The 21686-nt window shown below is 48.8% G+C and overlaps 1 protein-coding gene across 1 annotated transcript; it reads left to right on the top strand.

The window, feature by feature from the left end:
- The first annotated feature begins 379 nt into the window (after positions 1 to 379).
- Positions 380 to 20645, top strand: HSD17B8 (hydroxysteroid 17-beta dehydrogenase 8). Its single transcript, XM_083160235.1, has 9 exons — positions 380 to 508; positions 3796 to 3998; positions 4082 to 4198; positions 5178 to 5273; positions 6222 to 6307; positions 7523 to 7607; positions 14858 to 14900; positions 15025 to 15099; positions 20047 to 20645. Exons 1-9 carry the CDS (start codon positions 463 to 465, stop codon positions 20061 to 20063), a joined length of 768 nt encoding a protein of 255 aa, XP_083016361.1. The 5' UTR covers positions 380 to 462; the 3' UTR covers positions 20064 to 20645.
- Positions 20646 to 21686: the final 1041 nt, after the last annotated feature.

Raw genomic sequence — 21686 nt, 5'->3', positions numbered from 1 at the left:
ATATACTGGTAGGTTAATTGGCTCACAACAAAATTAACCGTAGAATTAATGTGTGTGCGTGACCGTGTATATGTGGTAGATGATGTGAACGTTCAAATATTCTCTGTACAGCACTTCAGAATATGTGTTTGCTATATAAATACCTGGTAATAAATAATTGCATGGAAGGAATATTACTCATTTGTTCAACCACTATGTAGGAAGACTATATGAAGCCCTAAGTAGGTGACAATGTTATATAATATAATCTAACATAAGGGTGGTTACAACAAAATCCCCAAACACCAGATGAGACCCTGAATAAGTTGTTTTTCTTCTTTTTTTTGTAACTTTCCCAGAAATACTAAGCTGTGTGTGGTTATGTAGAGACTGAGATACGATCTATCCTGCACCCTGCACTCTATGGTCTCTGACTGCTACTAACTATCCACTCGCCTCTATGGTACGGCAGAAGGTGGTGTCATGGCCGCCCCCAGCAGGCTGAAATCTGTACTAGCTCTGGTGACAGGTCGTTATCTCATTTGCTCAGTATAATCAGTGACACGTTACCAGTCTGCCAGACATCCATCACTAGCTCCTGTCTCTCTGCACCTGGCTGACAGCTGCCTGTCTCTCTCTAACTGGCTGACTGACATGTCACTGTCTAGCATCTTCCTGCCTCTAGCAGTCTCACATGCCCCTGTCTCCCTGTCACCCTCTTAACATTTCCCTGCCTCTAACTGGCTCACATTTCCCTGTTTCTCTGTCTGGCTGTTATGGGCCCCATACATCAGCAATTAATTGTGACAATTTTCAGATATGGAGATGATTGCCACAATTCATTTTAGATGTGTGGGCTCCCCCTTTTGGCAATCCCAATCAAAATCGCCAATCGATTGCTTAATCAGGTTTTTAAACATGTTTAATAATCTGGTATTATCTGCAGATCTTTTTTATATGTGTGGGCATTCCCAATTCGTCTTCTTCATCTATTTACATTATGAACAGCTGAAATGACAATCGATTGGGCAATTTCCAGATATGAAGATGCAATCTTTAGATGGAAAAATCTGCCCATCACTGAAATAAATCTGTAATGTGTGGGCAAAGTCAGATAGATTGTAAAATCCATTTATCTGGCCAAAAAATCCCTGGATCTGGAAATCCATAAATTGTGATTGCTGATGTATGGGGCCCACTGTCTAACATCTTTCTGCCTCTAACTGGCTCACAAGTTCATGTCTCTCTAGCACTGTCTAACATTTGCCTGTGCCTCCCTACTGTCTCAGTGCCTCTTTCAGTGACATCTGCCTCTCTATCTCTGCATCTGTCTCATAGCTGCCGCGTCACTCTTTCTGTGTGAAGTCTCTTCTTTTTCACTCACCTCTCCCAACTCACTCTATTACTCTACGTGTCGCCTCTGACACTCTTGGCCTTGGGTGTATATATTAAAATGAGCGTTCAATAATATCACATAGATTGTTGCTCATAGCAACAATCATAAATAATTATTTATTTTTGTTTTTAGTTCATTAGTACAACCCCCTTTGTCATAATTATTTATCTAGCAACTTCTAGAACACAGGTTCTCAAACTCGGTACTCAGGACCCCCCCACAGTGCACATTTTCCATATCTCCTCACAGAATCAAGTGAAATAATTAGCGCCACCTGTGTCAGTCAGTAATGTGTCAGTCAGTAATGAGTGCACCTCTCGGGTGACCTGGAAATGTAAACTGGGTGGGGTCCTGAGGACCGTATTTGTGAACCACTCTTCTATAATGTACGTATCTGATTGGTTTCCCTTAGAAATTTATAAAGAAGTTCCATCCTAGTAAATTTCCCACTCTTGCCACTTTCAGACTGCACTTTTTACCCAGTATTTAGCAGTTTTTTAGCGGTAATACAGTATGTGCAGTCTGAAAGGTGCAGAGCGAATTTACCGGTTCCATAAAACTGGAAATTCTAAACGGTAATAAAGCAGTGTTTTACCCGTTTCAGACCCGTATTTTTTTTCATCCACTGTTTTCTATGGGTTTAAACGGGTTCAATGTTGTGAAGGGACAAAAACGGCTTTGAAATACCATTTAAAGATATGCGGTGTGAAAGGGGTTTTAGCTCTCTGACCCATTTTTAGAAACGTTTAAAAATACCGGGTCCATGACGTTTTTGCGGTGTGAAAGCAGCATCTGTCTCTTTCACCTCTGCCTGGTGGTGTTGCGATTAGCACCCAGATTCTATAATTTCCTAGATCTGTTCCTATACCTGTCTAACCTCTGCCTCAGTCTCTCTTGCTTTCTCTGCAGGTATCTATCCCTATGTGTCTCACTTATCTCCGGCCTGATTCAGAGTTGTACACAAACCCAGTGGTTTCCTCGTTCTAGCTTATAACTGCCCGATGGTGAATTGATGCTCCGAGGCAATTAGGCATTAGCTATCAAAAAAGATTCACACACCTTCCTCTTGCTTCTAGAAAATACGGTCACTGTAATTGGCTTTAATGCTAAAATGTTCCAGTGCTGCACTAACCACGAGCATACTATAGACTGCAAAGGGGGGAAGGTCAGCTATTATCAATGGTTTGCCACCAATAGTTAAAGAGTTTGACATCAATGATGCTGGTCTGATCCAGAGATCCAGTAGTGACACAGCATACCCTGCTTATACTCCGTTCTTTCTGATTGGCCACCGCCTTCTTATGACCCACTGTAGTAATGCCCATTGGTGATTCAAACCATGAATGGTTTCCTGCCATCATTGTTAAGCCATAGTTACCTCCCCTCCTGCATTCTGCAGGAGACTCCCTGACATAGCAGCAATCTCCCTCTCTCCCTCATTAGTCTAGGAATCTCCCTTATGTCACCTAGCCCGCATTACACTGTTAAATTTTTTGGGAAAAAAGGAATGGGGGACAGATACATTTACATTGAATAATCAGCACCATTTCCCAGCACTTTACCAAGTATAGTAGCTCTTACTAACTGCTTTGGGGCTCATCTACATTTGGATCCAAGCCATTTTAAAAGAGTCCTCTCAGATGTAGCAGTACACACCCACGCTTCTAGGTGACACGGTCACAATCTCTTTTCACAATCTCTCCATATATGGATCTAAACACGACCTTTGGGTGGAGCATGACACGTCTCCGTAATGGGACACTTTGCAAAATTCTACTACCAACTATAATCTCCCTGAAACTAGTTTTCAAAAGTAGGCAAGTATGTGTTAAGCACTGATGACATCATTGATGGAGACCATCGATGGTGCAATGTGCACTGCAGGAAGATGCAAGTGGGTGTGTTTATGCTAAACACTGGATACGGCTTATGCAGAAATGTTTTACAGGTTAAATAACATACTGTAGAATATTCAACATATTTTATAAAGTACATATTTAGCTGAATCCACTTTCAGTGGGTGCCGGACAGGATCCCGACAGGCATTTACCCAACATCGGGATCTCGACTGTCAAAACACCGACAGCCGGGTTCCCGACCGCCACCTGCTATTTTCCCTCGTGGGGGTCCACAACCCCCATAGAGGGAGAATAGAATAGGTGCCCGCAGCGAGCCCGCAAGGGGCTTAGTTGCGCTCACCATGCTGTCCGGGTCCGGCCAATCGGGATGCCGACTGTCGGACCCCTGTACCACACCCCTTTCAGTAACTTGTGTTGAGTTCACATGGAATTCTATCATTAGCCTGGCATATATTGTTACAGTGGAGGAAACCAATGATGTGCCTGGTGTAATGGAACACATCACAGCGTACGATGTTCCTTCTTGTACAGAATATAATAGTCTCTGGTTTTATTTTACAGGTGGCGGCAGTGGGATTGGACGCGCCGTCTCTCAAAGACTCTCTCTAGAAGGGGCTTCTGTCGTTGTCGTTGATTTAAACGTCGACTCGGCTAATAAAACACTACAGACTCTGTCGCGAGAGTTCCCTGGACAGGATCATGCAGCTTATGCAGCTGATGTCTCCCGGTCGGAAAGCGTCAATGCTCTGATGGAGCAGATACAGGTAGAAATGAGGCGTGGTTCCCCTAACTGTCCACCAGGTGGACTCTCGTGGCAAACACCTTCCTTTCTGTTGTCTCTCCTTAGTCCCGGTTCTCTGTACCTCCTCGTGTTGCTGTCAGCAGTGCTGGGATCACCAGGGATGACTTTCTGCTGCGCTTGTCAGAGGAATCATTTGACTCTGTGATTAGCGTCAACCTCAAGGTAATAAGGACCCACCATTAATATCCTGAATTTATCTATTGGAAAATATATCATAAAAACAAAATTGTTGAGGTTCCTCAGTCATCTTCCCTGAAGGTCTCTACTGTGCTTTACTGTGTGGTTTCCTTCTCGTCCCTTCTGTCTCGGTCAGTGGCTGGCTATTTGGAATAATCATTGTATATAATTTTGTTAAAATCAATCAGCATTACTACAAATGCCCTGATTGCATAGAATTATGGGTAATATGATTAAACGTTCCAGGTGCCCTAGTGTGGCTAATACACATGTAGCTCCCCTTGTAATGCTGTTAAACACCCGTGTACGGCGCCCCCCCTTCTGCAGTCCTGGAGCTCCAGCCTATTGGTTAATCAGGTCCTGTATGAGAGATAACACAGGGATTGTATTGCGGCAGATATATGGGTACTTGTTTCCTAGCATGGCGCCCATCAGGTCCCATCGCATACCTTACGTTAAGGTATGCGATGGGACCCGACCGACGCGATTTCGGGCTTTTTTTTAACCTTTCCCGACAATTGTAAAATCGGGTCCATCGCATGCCATTATAATGGCATGCGATGCGACCGACGCGATTTTACATTGAATGCATTGTATTCAATGTTAAATTCCTATGTAAAATCGGGTCCATTGTATGCCACAGGTATTACGCGTCCCCTCGCAGGGCTCGCTGCGCTCTCCACACTAGATCGACCCGATTCTTTCCGACTCGATGGATACAATTAAAATCGTTGGCGCCGTGCTAGGAAACAAGTACTGATATATGACAAGAGAAAATCTGATAGAGCAAAGATTGAGCGCGTACATTAGATGTTAGGTCAGACGGCTGCACGTGGAGTGAGAAGAGATTGCGCTATAAGTATTATTCTGTATCTGTCACCTAGGATTCCATTAGATCATTTGTATGCGGTTATTCTGTCTCTCTGCAGATGACTCATTATTACCATTTTATTTATGTCCTAAGGGCCCGTTCCTTATTACCCAGGCTGTGGCCCGCGCCATTGTAGCCACTGGACACAACGGAGGCTCCATCATCAATATTGGGAGTATTGTTGGAAAGGTGAGAGAGAGAGAGAGCATATAATTATCTTATTATTATTATTGTCCAACAAAGTTGGGGAAAAAGCACATTGGCCAATCACATTGGTGAGTACCGTAAAAGAGGAGAACAGTGATCAGAAAAGAGCCAAGGGCCCGAGAATTATGGGAGCAGAAGCTAGGGTGGTCTAAGGGAAGATACGTATGAAGGGTGTGGGTTGTTAAGTCTACACCAACTAGGTCGACACCACTAGGATGACACGGGTCTAGGTTGACATGTGTCTATGTCGACAGGACATTAGGTCGATACAAGCATTAGGTCGACCAGGGGTTTTACAATGTTTCATACGGGGACCGTATCCCCGTATGAATGGGTAGAAAAGACAGTCGCCGGGCTGTTCGTTGCGGGGAGGGAGGGCCCGGGACTGAAGGGGGCGGAAACGGCAACGGAGCAAGGGAACACTCAGTGTTTTGTGGGCGTCATACAAATGCTGAGCGTTCCACTGTACAAGCAGATGCGGTGATGGGGCGGACGGCTGGTATCACATGACGTCATCGCCCACCCTGATTTGCGGCCAGGGTAACAGTAAGTACAAGCTTCCTTCTATCTACTAAGGGGAAGAAAACTCCCGGTTATCTTACACATCCTCTTGCATCGTAATGAGGGGATTCGGTGGCGTTCGATGCGGGTGGGGCCATGCAGTGGGCGGCGTCTATGTGCTCGTTAGGCACCTATTGCATGCTGCCTAGCGAACCAACCAGAATCATGCTCCATAACGGCCAGCCTATCAGCATTGTTATTAATGGGCTTGGCTTATATTAACATTGGCATTTAAAAACAGCTGGGAATGGCGCAGCACATCTGGAAGTTATTTCATTACCCCCCAAGTGTACGAACCTGGAAGATATCAACAGGTATAAGGCAGATAATTATATATACAAACTTTCCAGTAACCAATTGTTGTTCCAGGTGGGCAATCTTGGGCAGGCAAACTACGCTGCGTCCAAAGCCGGAGTGGAAGGTCTAACCAAGACGGCTGCCAAGGAACTGTCAAAGTGAGTGAGATCCCTGTAGCCACCATTAAGCCTCACAGCTAGGAATATTGGCCACATTATTACCTACAGCAGAGTCTTCCACACTCGCCCATTATTTCCCCACCTATTTTGACAAATTCACTTGGCACCCAAAGGGTTAAGAAACACCCAGTCCTGGTGTTAAGGATAGCCATGCTTGCAACTGTGACATAACTGAGCTATTTTGATTCAAGCATATGTGTAGCTTCTCGCCATCTTTAAAAACCCATGCAGTTCCTCTTCCCTGTCTGGGGTGTCGCTGCCTGCTGTAGTGCTTCTAGCACAGTGAGGTCTGTATATCAGCACTGATATGCAAACCAGACCTGTGCTAGAAACACCCCAGCAGACAGTGACACCCCAGGCAGGGAAGAGGAACTGCAAGGGTTTTCCAAGATGGCTGGTGCTAGAATGAACACTACATGTGCTTAAACATGGATATCTTCCGATATCCTATTAGCCGGCCCCCTTCTCCCGATACCTGCTGTTATTATGGACTTATTGGGTCAGAATCCCCTAATAGGATACCACTATTATGACCATCGGACATTGATTGTGATATCCGCTTGTTTTTATCCGCTGAAGGTGCATTGGGGAGAATAGAATATCAGTATAACCGCATCAGGGATACCGGTATATAAGTGTACGTCTACAAAATAATGATTACTTTTAATTGCATAACTTTTTTTTTTTTTTACTTTGAGACTATATTAATTTCTTATCCAGTTAATATGATGAATATTAAAAACTATTTACAGGCAATACTGTTAAAATCAAAAAAAATAAAATAATTTATTACATAGTGTTAACATTGACTCATTCCTGAAGAGGTTAAAACCTGGAGCTGGACATTTTTTTAAGTGGGCAATCATTTACAAGGCAAAACCATTTTACGGAAGAGATTGCCCCTTTAAAAAAGAACGCCTGCATTCGGCCGTTATCCAGCACGACCGCCGAACTCGGGCGTCATTACATCCAGCTCCTGGACTATAGAGCAGGAGAAATAATTTGGTGGCGACCATTGAATTATTTCTCCTTCTTCGGCCCAGTGTGTGTCACGCAGCGCTTTCTGCCATATTGTCCTGAGCGTTATTGGTTTTTATATTTTCACAACATCGGCAGAGTAAGGATCAGGCCGCAAATATGGATATGTACCCAAATGTTGGGTCAGTGATGAAGTCTTACCGTTCCTCCCCACAGGTTTGGCATACGGTGTAACACAGTACTACCAGGATTTATCGTCTCGCCAATGACTGACAAAGTCCCACAGAAAGTTCTGGACAAGGTGAGATGACGAGGACAATAGCTATGTCTAGTAGGACTTCATTATAATGTGCTCACTATGGCCCTTATTCTGATCTCGGCGGTACGGCCCGCGTGCGGCCGTACCGCCGATGTTTTCACTCTGCACATGCGCAGAGGTCACTCTGCGCATGTGCAGGCAAAATCGCCGCACAAAAAATGTATACGCCGCAAAGGGGGCGTATAGGGGCGTGAGGGGCTTAATAGCCTCATTACCCTATGCATACGCCCAGCGTTTCATGGGCGTTCCCATGCAAACGCGGGGCGTATGCATGGTAATGAGGCTATGACGCCAGTGATGGGGGCGGAAAGCTGACATCGCCGGATGTCAGCTCTCCGCCCCCATACAAGCTTTCACACGGACGATTGTCCGTGTGGTCTAAGCTTGCGTGAGCGGGTGGAGCGTGCGGCCCTGCCTTCGATGGTCGCCGACCATCGAATGCAGGGGGCAGCTCCCACCATGGTGGAGGCGTACGCCCCACCATTTTCATGCGGATCGCCAGCCGTCCGCGTACGGACGGCCGTGGCGATCCGTATTGTAGGCGGGGATTGGTTTGTGCGGCCGGAGCAACGTATGCGGCTCCGGCCGCACAGATCAGAATAAGGGCCTATGTTATCAGTCATACATAGAGGAAATTGTACGAAGCCTTGGAGGGCGATAAAGTGCCAGCCAATCAACTCCTAGCTCCTTTTTCAAACGCAGCCTGTAACATGGCAGTTATAAGCTGGTACTTTATCTCTCTCCACTTTATCTCTGAGGCTTAGTACATCTTCGCCATCATGTCATTTAAATGGTCTTCAACACACATTTTACCCAAAGACTTAGGAGTAGAGGTATGATGCAGTAAAAGTAGAGTGAGTCAGTGTAGAGGTTACCCATGGCAACCAATCAGCTGCTATGTCTAATGCTATAGAATGCACTTCAAAGATGGCTGACTCCTTCCTCCACTCTTATCACTCATTCCTACATCTATGTAATAATGTACTATTTACATTGTAAACCATGCAGCAGATTCTTGTGCAGGTTGGTGGCTTGATAACTAAATTAGAGTTAGTATTTTCCCTGCATCGGCTTGTAGTCCAGCAGGTGGTGCTCCAACAAGACCCCTGCCTTAGACATGACCCACACTTGATTTAATTGCATGTGTAAGCCAGGTGGGACTGCAGCACAGTCCCAAATTAATATAGGGGAGCCATAACCACTGCCAGTGAGTCCCGGCTGGTGATGTTTGGCAGTGGTTGGGGTGGCAGTGGGATGCGGCTCTCCTCTTTGAATTGTGGACTGTGCTCCAGACCCCCCTGGATTCGCCACTGTGTATGACCAAATTGGCCTGACATGACCTTAGGTGGCTTCAATGAAAATCAGCCAATATGTTATTTTAGTCTATTCCGCACCAAATGATTCTCTGACTTGTTAACGCTAAATAACATTTCAGGCCTGACCTCTATTTCCAAATGCCCACTATAATCCGCAGCTGCCAGGTTTCCGTATCACATGTTGTGCTGCTATTCCTATCATACCTTATTTTCTATCTCGAGTCCATAGGAGACACAGGGCTTACGCTGGGTATAGGTGGTGATGGACCTGGCAGGCACCAAACGGGATAAACAAATCCTAAGCCTCCGGGAACCAGGCTCCTCCCCTCCTATACCCCGCCCCCGCCTCAGGCCACCAGTTTTTCGTTTGGTGCGGCAGGAGCAGCACCTTTGAAACGGGGGGCTGCCTTTGGCAGCCCGTTTTTATTATTTATTTTAACAAGGGTAGGCAGCGCTGGGCGTCTTGTGAGACGCCCGCGCTGCCGCCCCAACGACTCCCAGCGCCGGCGGCCGCAGCACCACGACTGGGTGAGTGACCTCGGTCGGGATCCTCCGCAGCCGGGACCCACAGCCGGAAGCTGGGAGCAGGTAGGAGGCGCTAGGCGCCTATCGCGGCTTACAGCTCCGGCGGCTGGGGACCGCTGGACTGTGCTGATCGGGCGGGGACCGGGTCGCTCGTTCCCCCGCTAGACCACCAGGGTATCAGGCAACGGAGCGCAGCACAGGCAGCGGTCAACCCCCGCTATTTGCCTGATGCTGCGGGCGGCCATTTTCCCTGGGGGCTTCAGTATCAGCAGGGGGAGGCAGGCTCACTCCGTTGGCCCCTCCCCCGGGTCTGCTGGCGCCTTCTCTACAGAGTTCCCGCCGCAGGCTTTCCTCCGCCCTCTCCCTCCCTGCACATGACGCGGAGCAGCCATCTTTGCCTCAGCCGCGTTGCCTGCTGCACCTCCGGAGACGCTGGGCTATCCCCTGTATACCTCTCCTCCACAGGTCAGGCTATACAAGCTTCCTCCTGCCAGCCTTGGGGCTTTGGTCAGTGAGAGCTGCTGCATTTATTATTTTTCTGTGCATTGTATGCTCTGCTGTGTATAAGTGCTGTGACCTTACACCCCCTGTGCTGCAGCGCCCACTTCAGCCACTCCTCACACCTTACAGGGTTGTGGAGATTGTAGTGTGCCTCAGGTTAACATGTCCAGAAAGGCACCTAAGGAGGGGGGAGCTCCTTTGCTGCGCACTTGCTCTTCCTGTGCTGCAGGCTTGTCAACACATGATGAAGTGTTTGATGGCCTTTGCGCATGCTGTCATAGGCGTCAGCAGCAGCCTTCAACCGCCTCATCTATTACTGAGCCGGCTTGGGCTTCGTCCCTCACCCAGGTCATGTCGCAGCTGGTGGACCGCCTTACGTCTGCTCCTCCTGCGCAGCCTGCTCCGCAGGCGGCTCCTTCCGCTTCAGCCCAGAGTGCTTTACCCCCCATGTTGGAGCCTCCCTGGGTTAGCTCCCTAACGGCCTCGGTTCAGGGGTTACAACAAATGTTGGCCAAACAACCGGCTAAGCGCCCAGCATTGCTCAGGGACGACCCTCCTCAGCTTTTAGGGGACACTGACACAGACACAGACTCTGATCAGGGGGATACGGGTTCTAACCCTCCCGACGCTGACCCTCCTACAGATCCCCAGGACCCCCCTCCTCCTGACATAGATGTGGAGGCCCTCGTTAAGGCTGTCAGAGAAACTTTTGACTTGGCAGAGGATGAAGTCCCGGTGTCTAAGGGCCCGGTCTTTAAACGTAAAAAGAAGGTTTCCTCCTTCTTCCCTAGATCCGATCAACTGGAGGATATCTTGGAGGAAGCATGGACTACCCCTAATCGTAAATTTCAGCTCCCCAAAAAATTTCCCACTCTTTATCCCCTCCCCCCGGGGGACAGAGTTAAATGGGAAAGTCCGCCTCCAGTGGATGCCCATGTAGCACGCTTGGTAAGAGCTTCTACTTTGCCCATTCCTAACACCGCTTCTTTGAAGGACCCCACCGACAGGAAGCTAGAAAATTTCCTAAAGGTCATTTATTCACATGCAGGGGCTTTCGCTAGACCGGCCTTGTCCTCAGCATGGGTCGCTAGGGCGCTTTCAGAATGGGCAGACTCCCTCGTCAGGGGCCTATCTGAAGGTACACCCCGGGAGGAACTCTTACCTTTAGCAGGCAGGGTCCAACAGGCTGCAGCTTATTTAGGAGAAGCTGCCCTAGATGCGGGAGTTCTCGCTTCCAAGGACTTCCAGACCGCCTAAACAGCGAGGACGTCAGGCCTGGTCTACCCGTCGCCCCGAGCCCAAGCAGCCAGACAAGCCGTCTGCCTGACGGGGCGGACCTCCACCTGGGGGACCCCAGGGTGGGAGGTCGTCTGCTGAGATTTTCCACCGCATGGCTGGACACAACAACAGACGGTTGGGTCCGCGATGTCGTCACGCGAGGTTATGCTCTCACGTTTCGCCATCGCCCTCCCTCTCAATTCTTTTCCATCAGTCTACCAAGGGATCCCATCAAGGCAAGTGCCCTCAGGGACTCCGTACAGTCCCTTCTTCGAACTGGGGTCATTATACAGGTTCCCCCATCGCAACGGGGTCTAGGATTCTATGCCAGCCTGTTCTTGGTTCGGAAGCCCAGCGGGGCCTATCGACCAATACTGAACCTGAAATCTCTCAATCGGTTCCTCCGGGTTCCGAAGTTCCGGATGGAATCCTTACGCTCCATCATACTGGCCTTGGAACCGGGAGATTTTCTGGCATCCCTGGATATCCAGGATGCCTACCTTCATGTCCCCATTCGCCAAAATCACCAGCGGTACCTGCGCTTTGCTCTACTGGGCGAGCACTTTCAGTTTTGTGCGCTGCCCTTTGGTCTCTCAACTGCCCCTCGTGTATTCACGAAAATCATGGCAGTCATGGCAGGACATCTCAGACGTCAAGGGGTCAGAATTCTCCCTTATTTAGACGACCTTCTGCTGCTGGCTCAGTCTCCGGAGGAACTCCAGGACCACATCCACAGGACAGTGACCCTTCTACAAAGTCACGGTTGGATTATCAGTTGGTCAAAATCTGCTATCCTTCCATCTCAACGGATGGTCCATCTAGGAGCCCTCCTGGATTCCAGACTTCAGAGGGTTTTCCTGCCAGAGGACAGGCTTCAGACGCTCCAGTCCAGGATTCGAGATCTTCTCAGACACCGGTCGGTTTCCATTCATGCCTGCATGCGGGTCTTGGGCTCGATGGTTTCCACCTTCGAGATGGTGGAATATGCCCAATTCCACTCCCGTCCTCTGCAGCGGGAGCTTCTGACCCAGTGGAACGGGTCACACCGTCTCATCAGGGCGCAGAGGATTGTCCTCTCCCAGGAGCTACGTCTGTCCCTCACGTGGTGGCTCCTCTCCCGAAACCTACAGATGGGACGCCCCTTTTGGATCCAGGACTGGGTACTTCTTACGACAGACGCCAGTCTGCGTGGATGGGGGGCAGTCACCTGTCAGAGATCCTTCCAGGGGTTGTGGACGGCAAGGGAGAGTCAGCTCTCCATCAACTGCCTGGAACTAAGGGCGGTATACCGAGCCCTATGTCTAGCCCTCCCGTTGCTGCGGGGTCTCCCTGTTCAGGTCCAGTCGGACAATGCTACGGCAGTAGCATACATCAATCACCAGTGAGGAACTCGCAGCCGGGGGGCCATGGCAGAGACCAGGTGCATCTTCCAGTGGGCGGAGAAACACATCCCGGCCATATCGGCAGTATTCATACCGGGGGTACTGAATTGGGAGGCGGACTTTCTGAGCCGCCAGACCCTCCACTCCGGGGAGTGGTCTCTTCATCAAGACGTGTTCGACCTGCTCGTAGACAGATGGGGAGCTCCGGAAGTGGACTTGATGGCCACTCGTCACAACCGCAAGGTCCAGAGGTACGGGTCTCGCACCAGAGATCCAGGCGCCTGTCTCACAGACGCTCTATCGGCACCTTGGCCATTTCATCTAATGTATGTGTTCCCCCCGATATCTCTCCTTCCCAGGGTTCTTCGCAAATTCAAGGCCGAAGGAGGAAGCTTGATCCTCGTCGCTCCAGATTGGCCCAGGAGGCCCTGGTACGCGGATCTACTGGGGATGGCAATGGACCTACCATTCCATCTTCCTCTACGACCAGATCTCATCAGTCAGGGTCCTTGCCTGCACCCGGATCTGCCCCGCCTCCGTTTGACGGGGTGGCTCTTGAAACGTCCCTCTTGCGGGAGAAGGGTTTTTCCTCAGGAGTAATCCGGACGATGCTTCTAAGACGTAAGCCGTCTTCAGCAGGTGCTTATTATAGGATCTGGAGAGCCTTCTTTGCTTGGTGTGCGACAAGGGGGCTGGATCCCAGCCGTTTTAGGCTATCTAGAATATTATCTTGCCTGCAGACGGGCTTGGAAGCTGGTTTACGTCTTTCTTCTCTAAAAGTGCAGATCTCTGCGTTGTCTGTCCTGTTTCAGAGAAGACTGGCACTACTACCGGATGTTCGGACCTTCCTGCAGGGGGTTATCCGAATACAGCCTCCGTTTGTCCCTCCGGTGGCCCCGTGGGACCTCTCCCTGGTTCTCCAAGCTCTACAGTCTCCTCCATTCGAACCGTTGCGTTCGATTGATCTTCCATGGCTCACTTGGAAAACTATTTTCCTGCTAGCTATTGCTTCGGCTCGACGAGTGTCCGACTTGTCGGCCCTGTCGTGGCGTTCCCCTTATCTTGTCTTCCATCCAGACAGGGCAGTTCTTCGAACTCGCCCCTCTCATTTGCCTAAGGTTGTCTCGAGGTTCCACATCAACCAGGAGATTGTGGTCCCTGCCTTCAGGTCTCCTGAGCAATCGGCCTCAGAATCTTCTTTGGATGTGGTTCGCGCACTTCGCATCTATGTAAAGCGTACGAAGTCAGTTCGTAAATCAGATGCTCTCTTTGTCCTTTATGCTGCTCACAAGCGAGGTTGGCCGGCGTCTAAACAGACGTTGGCTCGGTGGATCAGATCCACGATCCGCCAGGCCTATAGAGACTCTGACCTTCCGGTCCCTGACGGGATTCGGGCTCACTCCACGCGGTCGGTTAGTGCTTCTTGGGCTGTCCGCGGTGGGGCTACTGCGGAGCAGCTGTGTAGGGCGGCTACTTGGTCGTCCCCCAGTACCTTTTTGCGCTTTTACGCGTTTGACACCTTTGCTTCCGGGGACTCTGCCTTTGGAAGGAGTGTCCTTAGCGCGGCTCAGGCGCGTCCCCACCCCTGAGAGGTTGCTTTGGGACGTCCCAGCGTAAGCCCTGTGTCTCCTATGGACTCGAGATAGAAAAGGAGATTTATGTTCTTACCTGTTAAATCCTTTTCTTCGAGATCCATAGGAGACACAGGGATCCCTCCCTGACGCGCCTGCTTTTATACTTTTCACTGCATTTTATAGATGTTTGCGGTTAGGTTAGGCCTGTTTTTGTGTGTGGCCTTGTATGTTGCATGTTTTCTTCCTTCTCTCTTTGCTCCTGCCTTGGGCTTGTTTACTTTAAAAAAACTGGTGGCCTGAGGCGGGGGCGGAGTATAGGAGGGGAGGAGCCCGGTTCCCGGAGGCTTAGGATTTGTTTATCCCGTTTGGTGCCTGCCAGGTCCATCACCACCTATACCCAGCGTAAGCCCTGTGTCTCCTATGGATCTGGAAGAAAAGGATTTAACAGGTAAGAACATAAATCTCCTTATCTTGTACGTCTTTCACAAACATCCTCCTGTATCCGGCTGTTTTGGCCTCAGTCACATTTCCAAATGTAATATTTTGGTGATTCCGGCCTCCTCTTAGTGTTTTCCTCGTACGTTTTTACATATCTGTCAGCTATGAACCTAGTGAATTTCTTATTATGACCTTTATTTCTGACCTTCTACCCCAAGTTTGCTGATGCTGTACCACTGGGAAGACTCGGTCAGCCTGAAGGTAAATATACATAAAATTCCCTTTTTATTCTCTGTTACCTGAAGCTGCGTCTATACAGTACAAAGCCTATAGTGTTCATCTGAAATAGTAAAGGAGCTTAAAATGTTCCCATCCATTGTTACAGATGTTGCTGATGTTTGTGCGTTCCTTGCGTCCGATGACAGCAAATATATTACCGGAGCAAGCATTGAAGTGACAGGTAATAAACCCATACGCCGTTGGTCTTACAATTAAAACATCAATTAATAACTTCTCTTCTTCCAAGTCTGTTGTGTAATTTGACCTGACATTGATTCATGTCTGCCCCCAAAACAAGAAATTGCCACCTATAATTATTATCCTTTATTTATATGGCGCCACAAGGGATCTGCAGCGCCCAATTACAGAGGACCTAAATGAATAAGCAAAACAGGAAAAAGTGACTTACAGTTGAATGCAATAGAGGACAAGTACAGGGGACATAAACATAGGTGTAATAAGTATTGGGGTGGCAGGAAACTGCAGGATTTGGTACCAGGTAAGTGAAGGAAAAGCACATGAGGGGAGGGGAACCTGCTCACAAGAGCTGACATACTAAAGGGACAGACAAAGGGGCAGACAGACAAGGGTGACACAGTGAGGGTGTAACAAAGGGTGAGAATGAGATTTGGCTGGGTTTGGTGAAGAAGTGGGTCTTGAGTGCTGTTAGAAGCTTTGTAGTTAATAATAATTTTATTTATATAGCACTCTTTCTCCAATAGAACTCATTCTAACAGATAGGGAAGTATTCAATGAGAAAAATTCTCCGTGTTTTATGGCGAGTTTGTGCTTTTCTCGCGTTGGACTGAGACTTTTGCTCTCAAAAAGCAACCCTATTCAATGTGCACTTCTCGCCGTCTTTCTACGTGATTTTCGTCGTGTCTCTCCGTGTAGCAATTCTCCATCTTTTCATGGAAAAGTGGAATGTGAACTTTTAAAATAAAAAGTTTTTTGTTTTAATTTTGGTGTCAAAAAATCTGGAATTTTATTCTGTCAAAGGGCATGCTATTTTTATTCATGTGCTTATAGCACATGAATATATATTTAATAAAAAAAAAAAAATATATATATATATATATATATTTTACACAGAGCAGCCAGCAGGGGGCCGGGAGCCGAGAGCCGCTCATTAGATATTCATATATTCACTGCACCCGATCATTACATATGCATGATCGGGAGCAGTAAATACACGGTCCCCTGCTGGCACCCCCCGGGGGGCAGCCTGTGCTGCCTGGCTCCCGGGGAGCCCACCTCCCCCCCACATACGTTCTGGGGCAGGCAGGGAGACTTCCATCTCCCTGCCTGCCGCCGTCCTCAGGCTCCCTGCACCGTCACCTCATACGCTGGATTGGCTGAGACTTGCCGCAAGGGACGGCGAGTCTCAGTCACATTGAATAGTGTATAAAGTGCCGTGACGTAGAGTCTCCAAACATGGAGAATCTCCGCAAAAACACGGCGAGTGCATGGCGAGCGAAAAAAAACGCTCGCCATGCACGGAGAATATTTTCATTGAATACTGCCCATAGAATGAATTTAATACAGTACAGGAACAATGAAGTACAGAAAAGCTTTCCTGCTTTTCTGTACTTAAAGGAATTACGGAAATGCGTGAGTAAACAGGAAAGTCTTGAGTCTTGTGAGTGGGGGTCTCTTGAACAATGCGGGAAAGTAAGTTCCATAGAGTCAGAGCTGCACAGTTCGAGAGACCCCCACTCTAGAATCCTTCAAAAACAGAGTCAAGACTATAGTATAGCTAAGTATATTTAGAGGTGGAGAGTCTGAGGGAGAGAGGTAGAGAATTCCAGAGAACGGGATCAGCAGTAGAGAAGTCTTGGAGGTAGGTTATGTATTGAAAGGCCAGATATGGACAGTTTTCAATATAAGGTAACATTACAGGTGATTATTATGAATACAAATGTTTGCTTGGCCATTTTCACACCAATTTTGACAAATTCACTTGGCACTCAAAGGGTTAATCATCAGAAAATTGCCATGTAGCAGTTGCACAATGCAGGGATACAATATGTACAACTGTATGTCCAGGTGCAGCCAGGAATGTATGTGGTGAATGCAGTGTAATGGAGCACACAGCTGTGTATAGCGGGTGGTGACATTGACTTGTGTAATATACCTAGCGGTGGTGGACCGCTGCTGTAATACGCCAGGCTGAATGTAAGAAGTGAGAAGCAGCAAGTGCGGGATTTCCAGTGAGTCCTTCACACGGCATAACCAGGTCACTTTAAGTCCGCCCAGACTCACTGGATATCCCGCACTTGCTTCTTCTCACAGGCTACTACATTCAGCCACTAATCTCAGTTATGGACACAGCCAGGGTCACATCCACTGCAAAGGGAACAGAGGAGAGACGGTGCGCAGAAAAGCCACACGTGCAGTGATTCGCGGTCAGAGGTCGCGTCAATGGTGCACTTTAGTCCATCTGCGGTCCTCAAGTTCCCCAACAGTTCATCATTTCCAGGTCACCCGGCAGGTGCACAGGTGCCCTCATTATTCACTGACACATTTTAAAAGATCCACAGGTGGGCATGTGATTCTGTGTGGAGACCTGGAAAACGTAAACTGTGAGGGGTACTTGGCGACCGAGGTTGGGACCCCCTGGTCTTGGGGATACCGAGTACATTCGACAACCGCAGACTGATTAGCAGCTTAGCGCGTACTCTGAAGAAAGCTGCGTATAAAAGAGCAGGTACCTGGGGCGTTCATACATTTTGCTTTGGGTTACCCTTCATAATTGGTATAGCAAAACTTAGTAGAAGGAACCCACAACGCACCTATTATTGTGCCACAGAGTACGTTTACACCCTCTACGGGATACGGTGTTGTGCACTACGGAAAGCCCTGTGCATCACACACGTTTCATAGATACTGGTACATTGGGCCCGATTCAAACTTGATCGCATAGCTGCAAATTCACTGGCTGGGCAATTATGGAAAGACTGCGCATGCGTACAGTCCATAGCGTGCATGCGCGAGGTGGTGCTGCTATAAAATCCTGCTACTTTCTAATCCGTAACCGTGCGCAAGTTGATTGACAGGGAGCCAGTGTTTGTGGGTGGTAACCGGATGTTTTCTGGGAGTGTCAGGGAAAACACAGGCGTGGCCAGTTATTTTTCCGCCCCCGATCAGCCTGATTTTATTGCAGCCACTACGTCCTGGGCTGCGCACAGACTGCGCACACTGGGGAATCATTACATGGTGAGCGCAGTGGCGTAGCTATGTTTTGGGCGCCCCCCCGCCGTTAGGGGGAGGGCGTCCGCCCCGCTAAGCACCCCTACCCCCCCCCCCCTGCCCCGCCGCCGCCCATGCAAACCCCCCCTCAATCCCCTTACCTATCCCGCTGGTCCCGGCAGCTCCGTTCTTCTGCTGAGGACCACCAGAAAATGGCCGCCCCCATACAGCAGACAGTTTTTGTGCTATATGGGGGTGGCCATTTTCTGGTGGTCCTCAGCAGAAGAACGGAGCCGCCGGGACCAGCGCAATAGGTAAGTCTGCGGGGGATTGGGGGGCTAACTATAGCACCGCAGCCCCCAGCGCCCCCACATGCACAGCGCCCCCCCCCCGCGGTGGCGGGGGGCTGCGGTGCTATAGTTACGCCCCTGGGTGAGCGGCTGTTATCTGGGAGTGTCAGGTAATACGCAGGCGTGGCCAGGTGTGTGAGGGGAAGTCATGTGATATCGGCTCTGCCCCCGATCAGCCTGATTCTATCACAGCCGCTGAGTAAGTCCTGGGCTACACACACACTGCACACACTGGGGAATCATTACATGGTGAGCGGCTGTTATCTGGAAGTGTCAGGGAATATGCAGGCGTGGCCAGGTGTATGATGGGAAGTCATGTGACGTCAGCTCCGCCCCCGATCAGCCTGATTCTATCACAGCCGCTCAGTAAGTCCTGGGCTACACACAGACTGCACACACTGGGGAATCATTACATGGTGAGCGGCTGTTATCTGGCAGTGTCAGGGATAATACAGGCGTGGCCAGGTGTGTGAGGGGAAGTCATGTGACGTCAGCTCCGCCCCCGATCAGCCTGATTCTATCACAGCCGCTGAGTAAGTCCTGGGCTACGCACACACTGCACACACTGGGGAATCATTACATGGTGAGCGGCTGTTATCTGGGAGTGTCAGGGATAATGTAGACATGGCCAGGTGTGTGAGGGGAAGTCATGTGTCATCAGCTCCAGCCCCCGATCAGCCTGATTCTATCACAGCCGCTGAGAAAGTCCTGGGCTACGCACACACTGCACACACTGGGGAATCATTACATGGTGAGCGGCTGTTATCTGGGAGTGTCAGGTAATACGCAGGTGTGGCCAGGTGTATGAGGGGAAGTCATGTGATGTCAGCTCCGCCCCCGATCAGCCTGATTCTATCACAGCCGCTGAGTAAGTCCTGGGCTACACACAGACTGCACACACTGGGGAATCATTACATGGTGAGCGGCTGTTATCTGGGAGTGTCAGGTAATACGCAGGTGTGGCCAGGTGTGTGAGGGGAAGTCATGTGATGTCAGCTCCGCCCCTGATCAGTCTTATTCTATCACAGCTGCTGAGTAAGTCCTGGGCTACGCACATACTGCACACACTGGGGAATCATTACATGGTGAGCGGCGTGGCCAGGTGTGTGAGGGGAAGTCATGTGACGTCAGCTCCGTCCCCGATCAGCCTGGTTCTATCACAGCTGCTGAGTAAGTCCTGGGCTACGCACACACTGGGGAATCATTACATGGTGAGCGGCTGTTATCTGGGAGTGTCAGGTAATACGCAGGCGTGTCCAGGTGTGTGAGGGAAGTCATGTGACGTCAGCTCCGCCCCCGATCAGCCTGATTTTATCGCAGCAACTAACTCCTGGGCTACGCACAGACTGCGCACACTGGGGACATCATTAGATTGTGCGTGCGCTGCGAATGTATTTGCAGGTGAATTCCCGATCCAGCTAAAGGCTTGCACTGGGCGGGATTTCACTCTGGTGGGGGGGCATGTACCTAATCGCTGGGCTTTGAAGATTTGAATCCGAGCAATCCTTCTGAATTAGGCCCAATGTCCCAGCTCTCTGGTTGGCTGATAAATAACTCATTATAGCACTTTTCTTTTTTATTTCTCGCAGGCGGTCTGTATTTATGATCTCCTTGACATCTTAGGAACCCACTGTGAATAGTGTATACCGCCGTGTCACCAACGCAGCCTAAAATCATGTTATCGACAACATCGGCCTCATACATGGATCGGCCTCTGTGAGCTTTGAGACCACATGTCTTTCAGACACAAACTACAGTGAGCTAATGTCTTTATCATGCTGCCTATGGGCCTTATCCTAGTTCACTCTTTCTGAACAAAATCCTTCTTAGATGGACAAAACCATGTGCACTGCAGGTGGGGCAGATGTAACTTGTGCAGAGAGAATTAGATTTGGGTGGGGTTTTACGTCAAAGTGAGATCTATATTGCAGTGTAAAAATAAAGCAGTCAGTATTTTCCCTGTGCAGAAATCACCTGCAGTGCACATGGTTTTGTCCATCTAAGGAGGATTTTGTCAGAAAGAGTGAACTAGAATAAGGCCCTATGTGCCTTGTTCCATTGAGACCCAATAATTACTGAATATTATATATTAAAAAAAAAGTTTACTGATAATAGTGAAATGATTTGCCAGCAATTGTAGTTCTGCTGAGAATGTATTTAATTATTTATAAATAAAAGTGAAAATCAATCTGCAGGTGTCCTGACTGTTTGTAGGTAAAACAGAGACTACCCAAAAGGTAGTCAAATAGGCGCTGGCAGGGGGTGTAGGGTCAAGCTGCTACTGGAGGGACTGAGTACATCCCTAAAAAAATACAAGAAAAAAGAAGGAAAAGGTAGCGCTAAGAAAAGGAGTTTAAGAATAAAGCTAAAAATATATCACATTTATTGGTACACATACAATCACAATAAAAACACATATTAAAAACATATATATGACGCCATCAAGAAGCCACTGATATTGGTAATTGATCAGGATCCGCTCCTATATTTACCACCCAGATGGTATAAAGATGGAGAAAGGACCAATTCAGTCACAAGATTTTATGCATTTCAAGACAGTTTGAGGTAAATATATTTACCGCTGTACTTCACCAGGGGAGTATTACATACTTTGGTGGTAAAGATGAAGCAAGGTCCACTGGAAGAACCACATGGCCCATCTAGTCTGCCCCTTTTTTAAACATGTTACCTCAAACCATATTTGATCCTTATTTTTTTTGTAAGGGTACCAATATGCCTATCCCAAGCATGTTTACATTGTACTACTGTATTTGCGTCTACCACCTCTGATGGTAGGCTATTCCACTTATCTACTACTCTTTCTGTGAAGTAATTCTTCCTCAAATCTCCCCTAAATCTTCCTCCCCCTAGTGTCAGTGCAAGTCCTCGTGTTCTGCTGCTCCTCTTCCTGTGAAGAATGTCTCCCACCTGTACCTTCCTCCCTCTAGTGTCAGTGCATGTCCTCGTGTTCTGCTGCTCCTCTTCCTGTGAAGAATGTCTCCCACCTGTACCTTGTTAGAAACTTTCAAATATATCAAGGGTTTTATCATGTTCTCCCTTTCCAGCTCCGCACCCTCCCCACCTCCACTTCCACTGACTCTCCCCCGGCCTCACTGACTTTGCCCCCTCCCCCCACCACCACCACCCACGACTCTCCCACAGGAAGATTCAAGATGGCGCCGCAAATGGCTGCCTAGGAACTGTGCAAATGTATCATGTGTTAACTGTA

Source organism: Crinia signifera, chromosome 9 (assembly GCF_055691185.1).
Source record: "Crinia signifera chromosome 9, ASM5569118v1, whole genome shotgun sequence".
Lineage (NCBI taxonomy): Eukaryota > Metazoa > Chordata > Amphibia > Anura > Myobatrachidae > Crinia > Crinia signifera.
The sequence above is the reverse complement of the archived record's forward strand: the minus strand, read 5'-3'. Positions and strand labels throughout refer to the sequence as shown.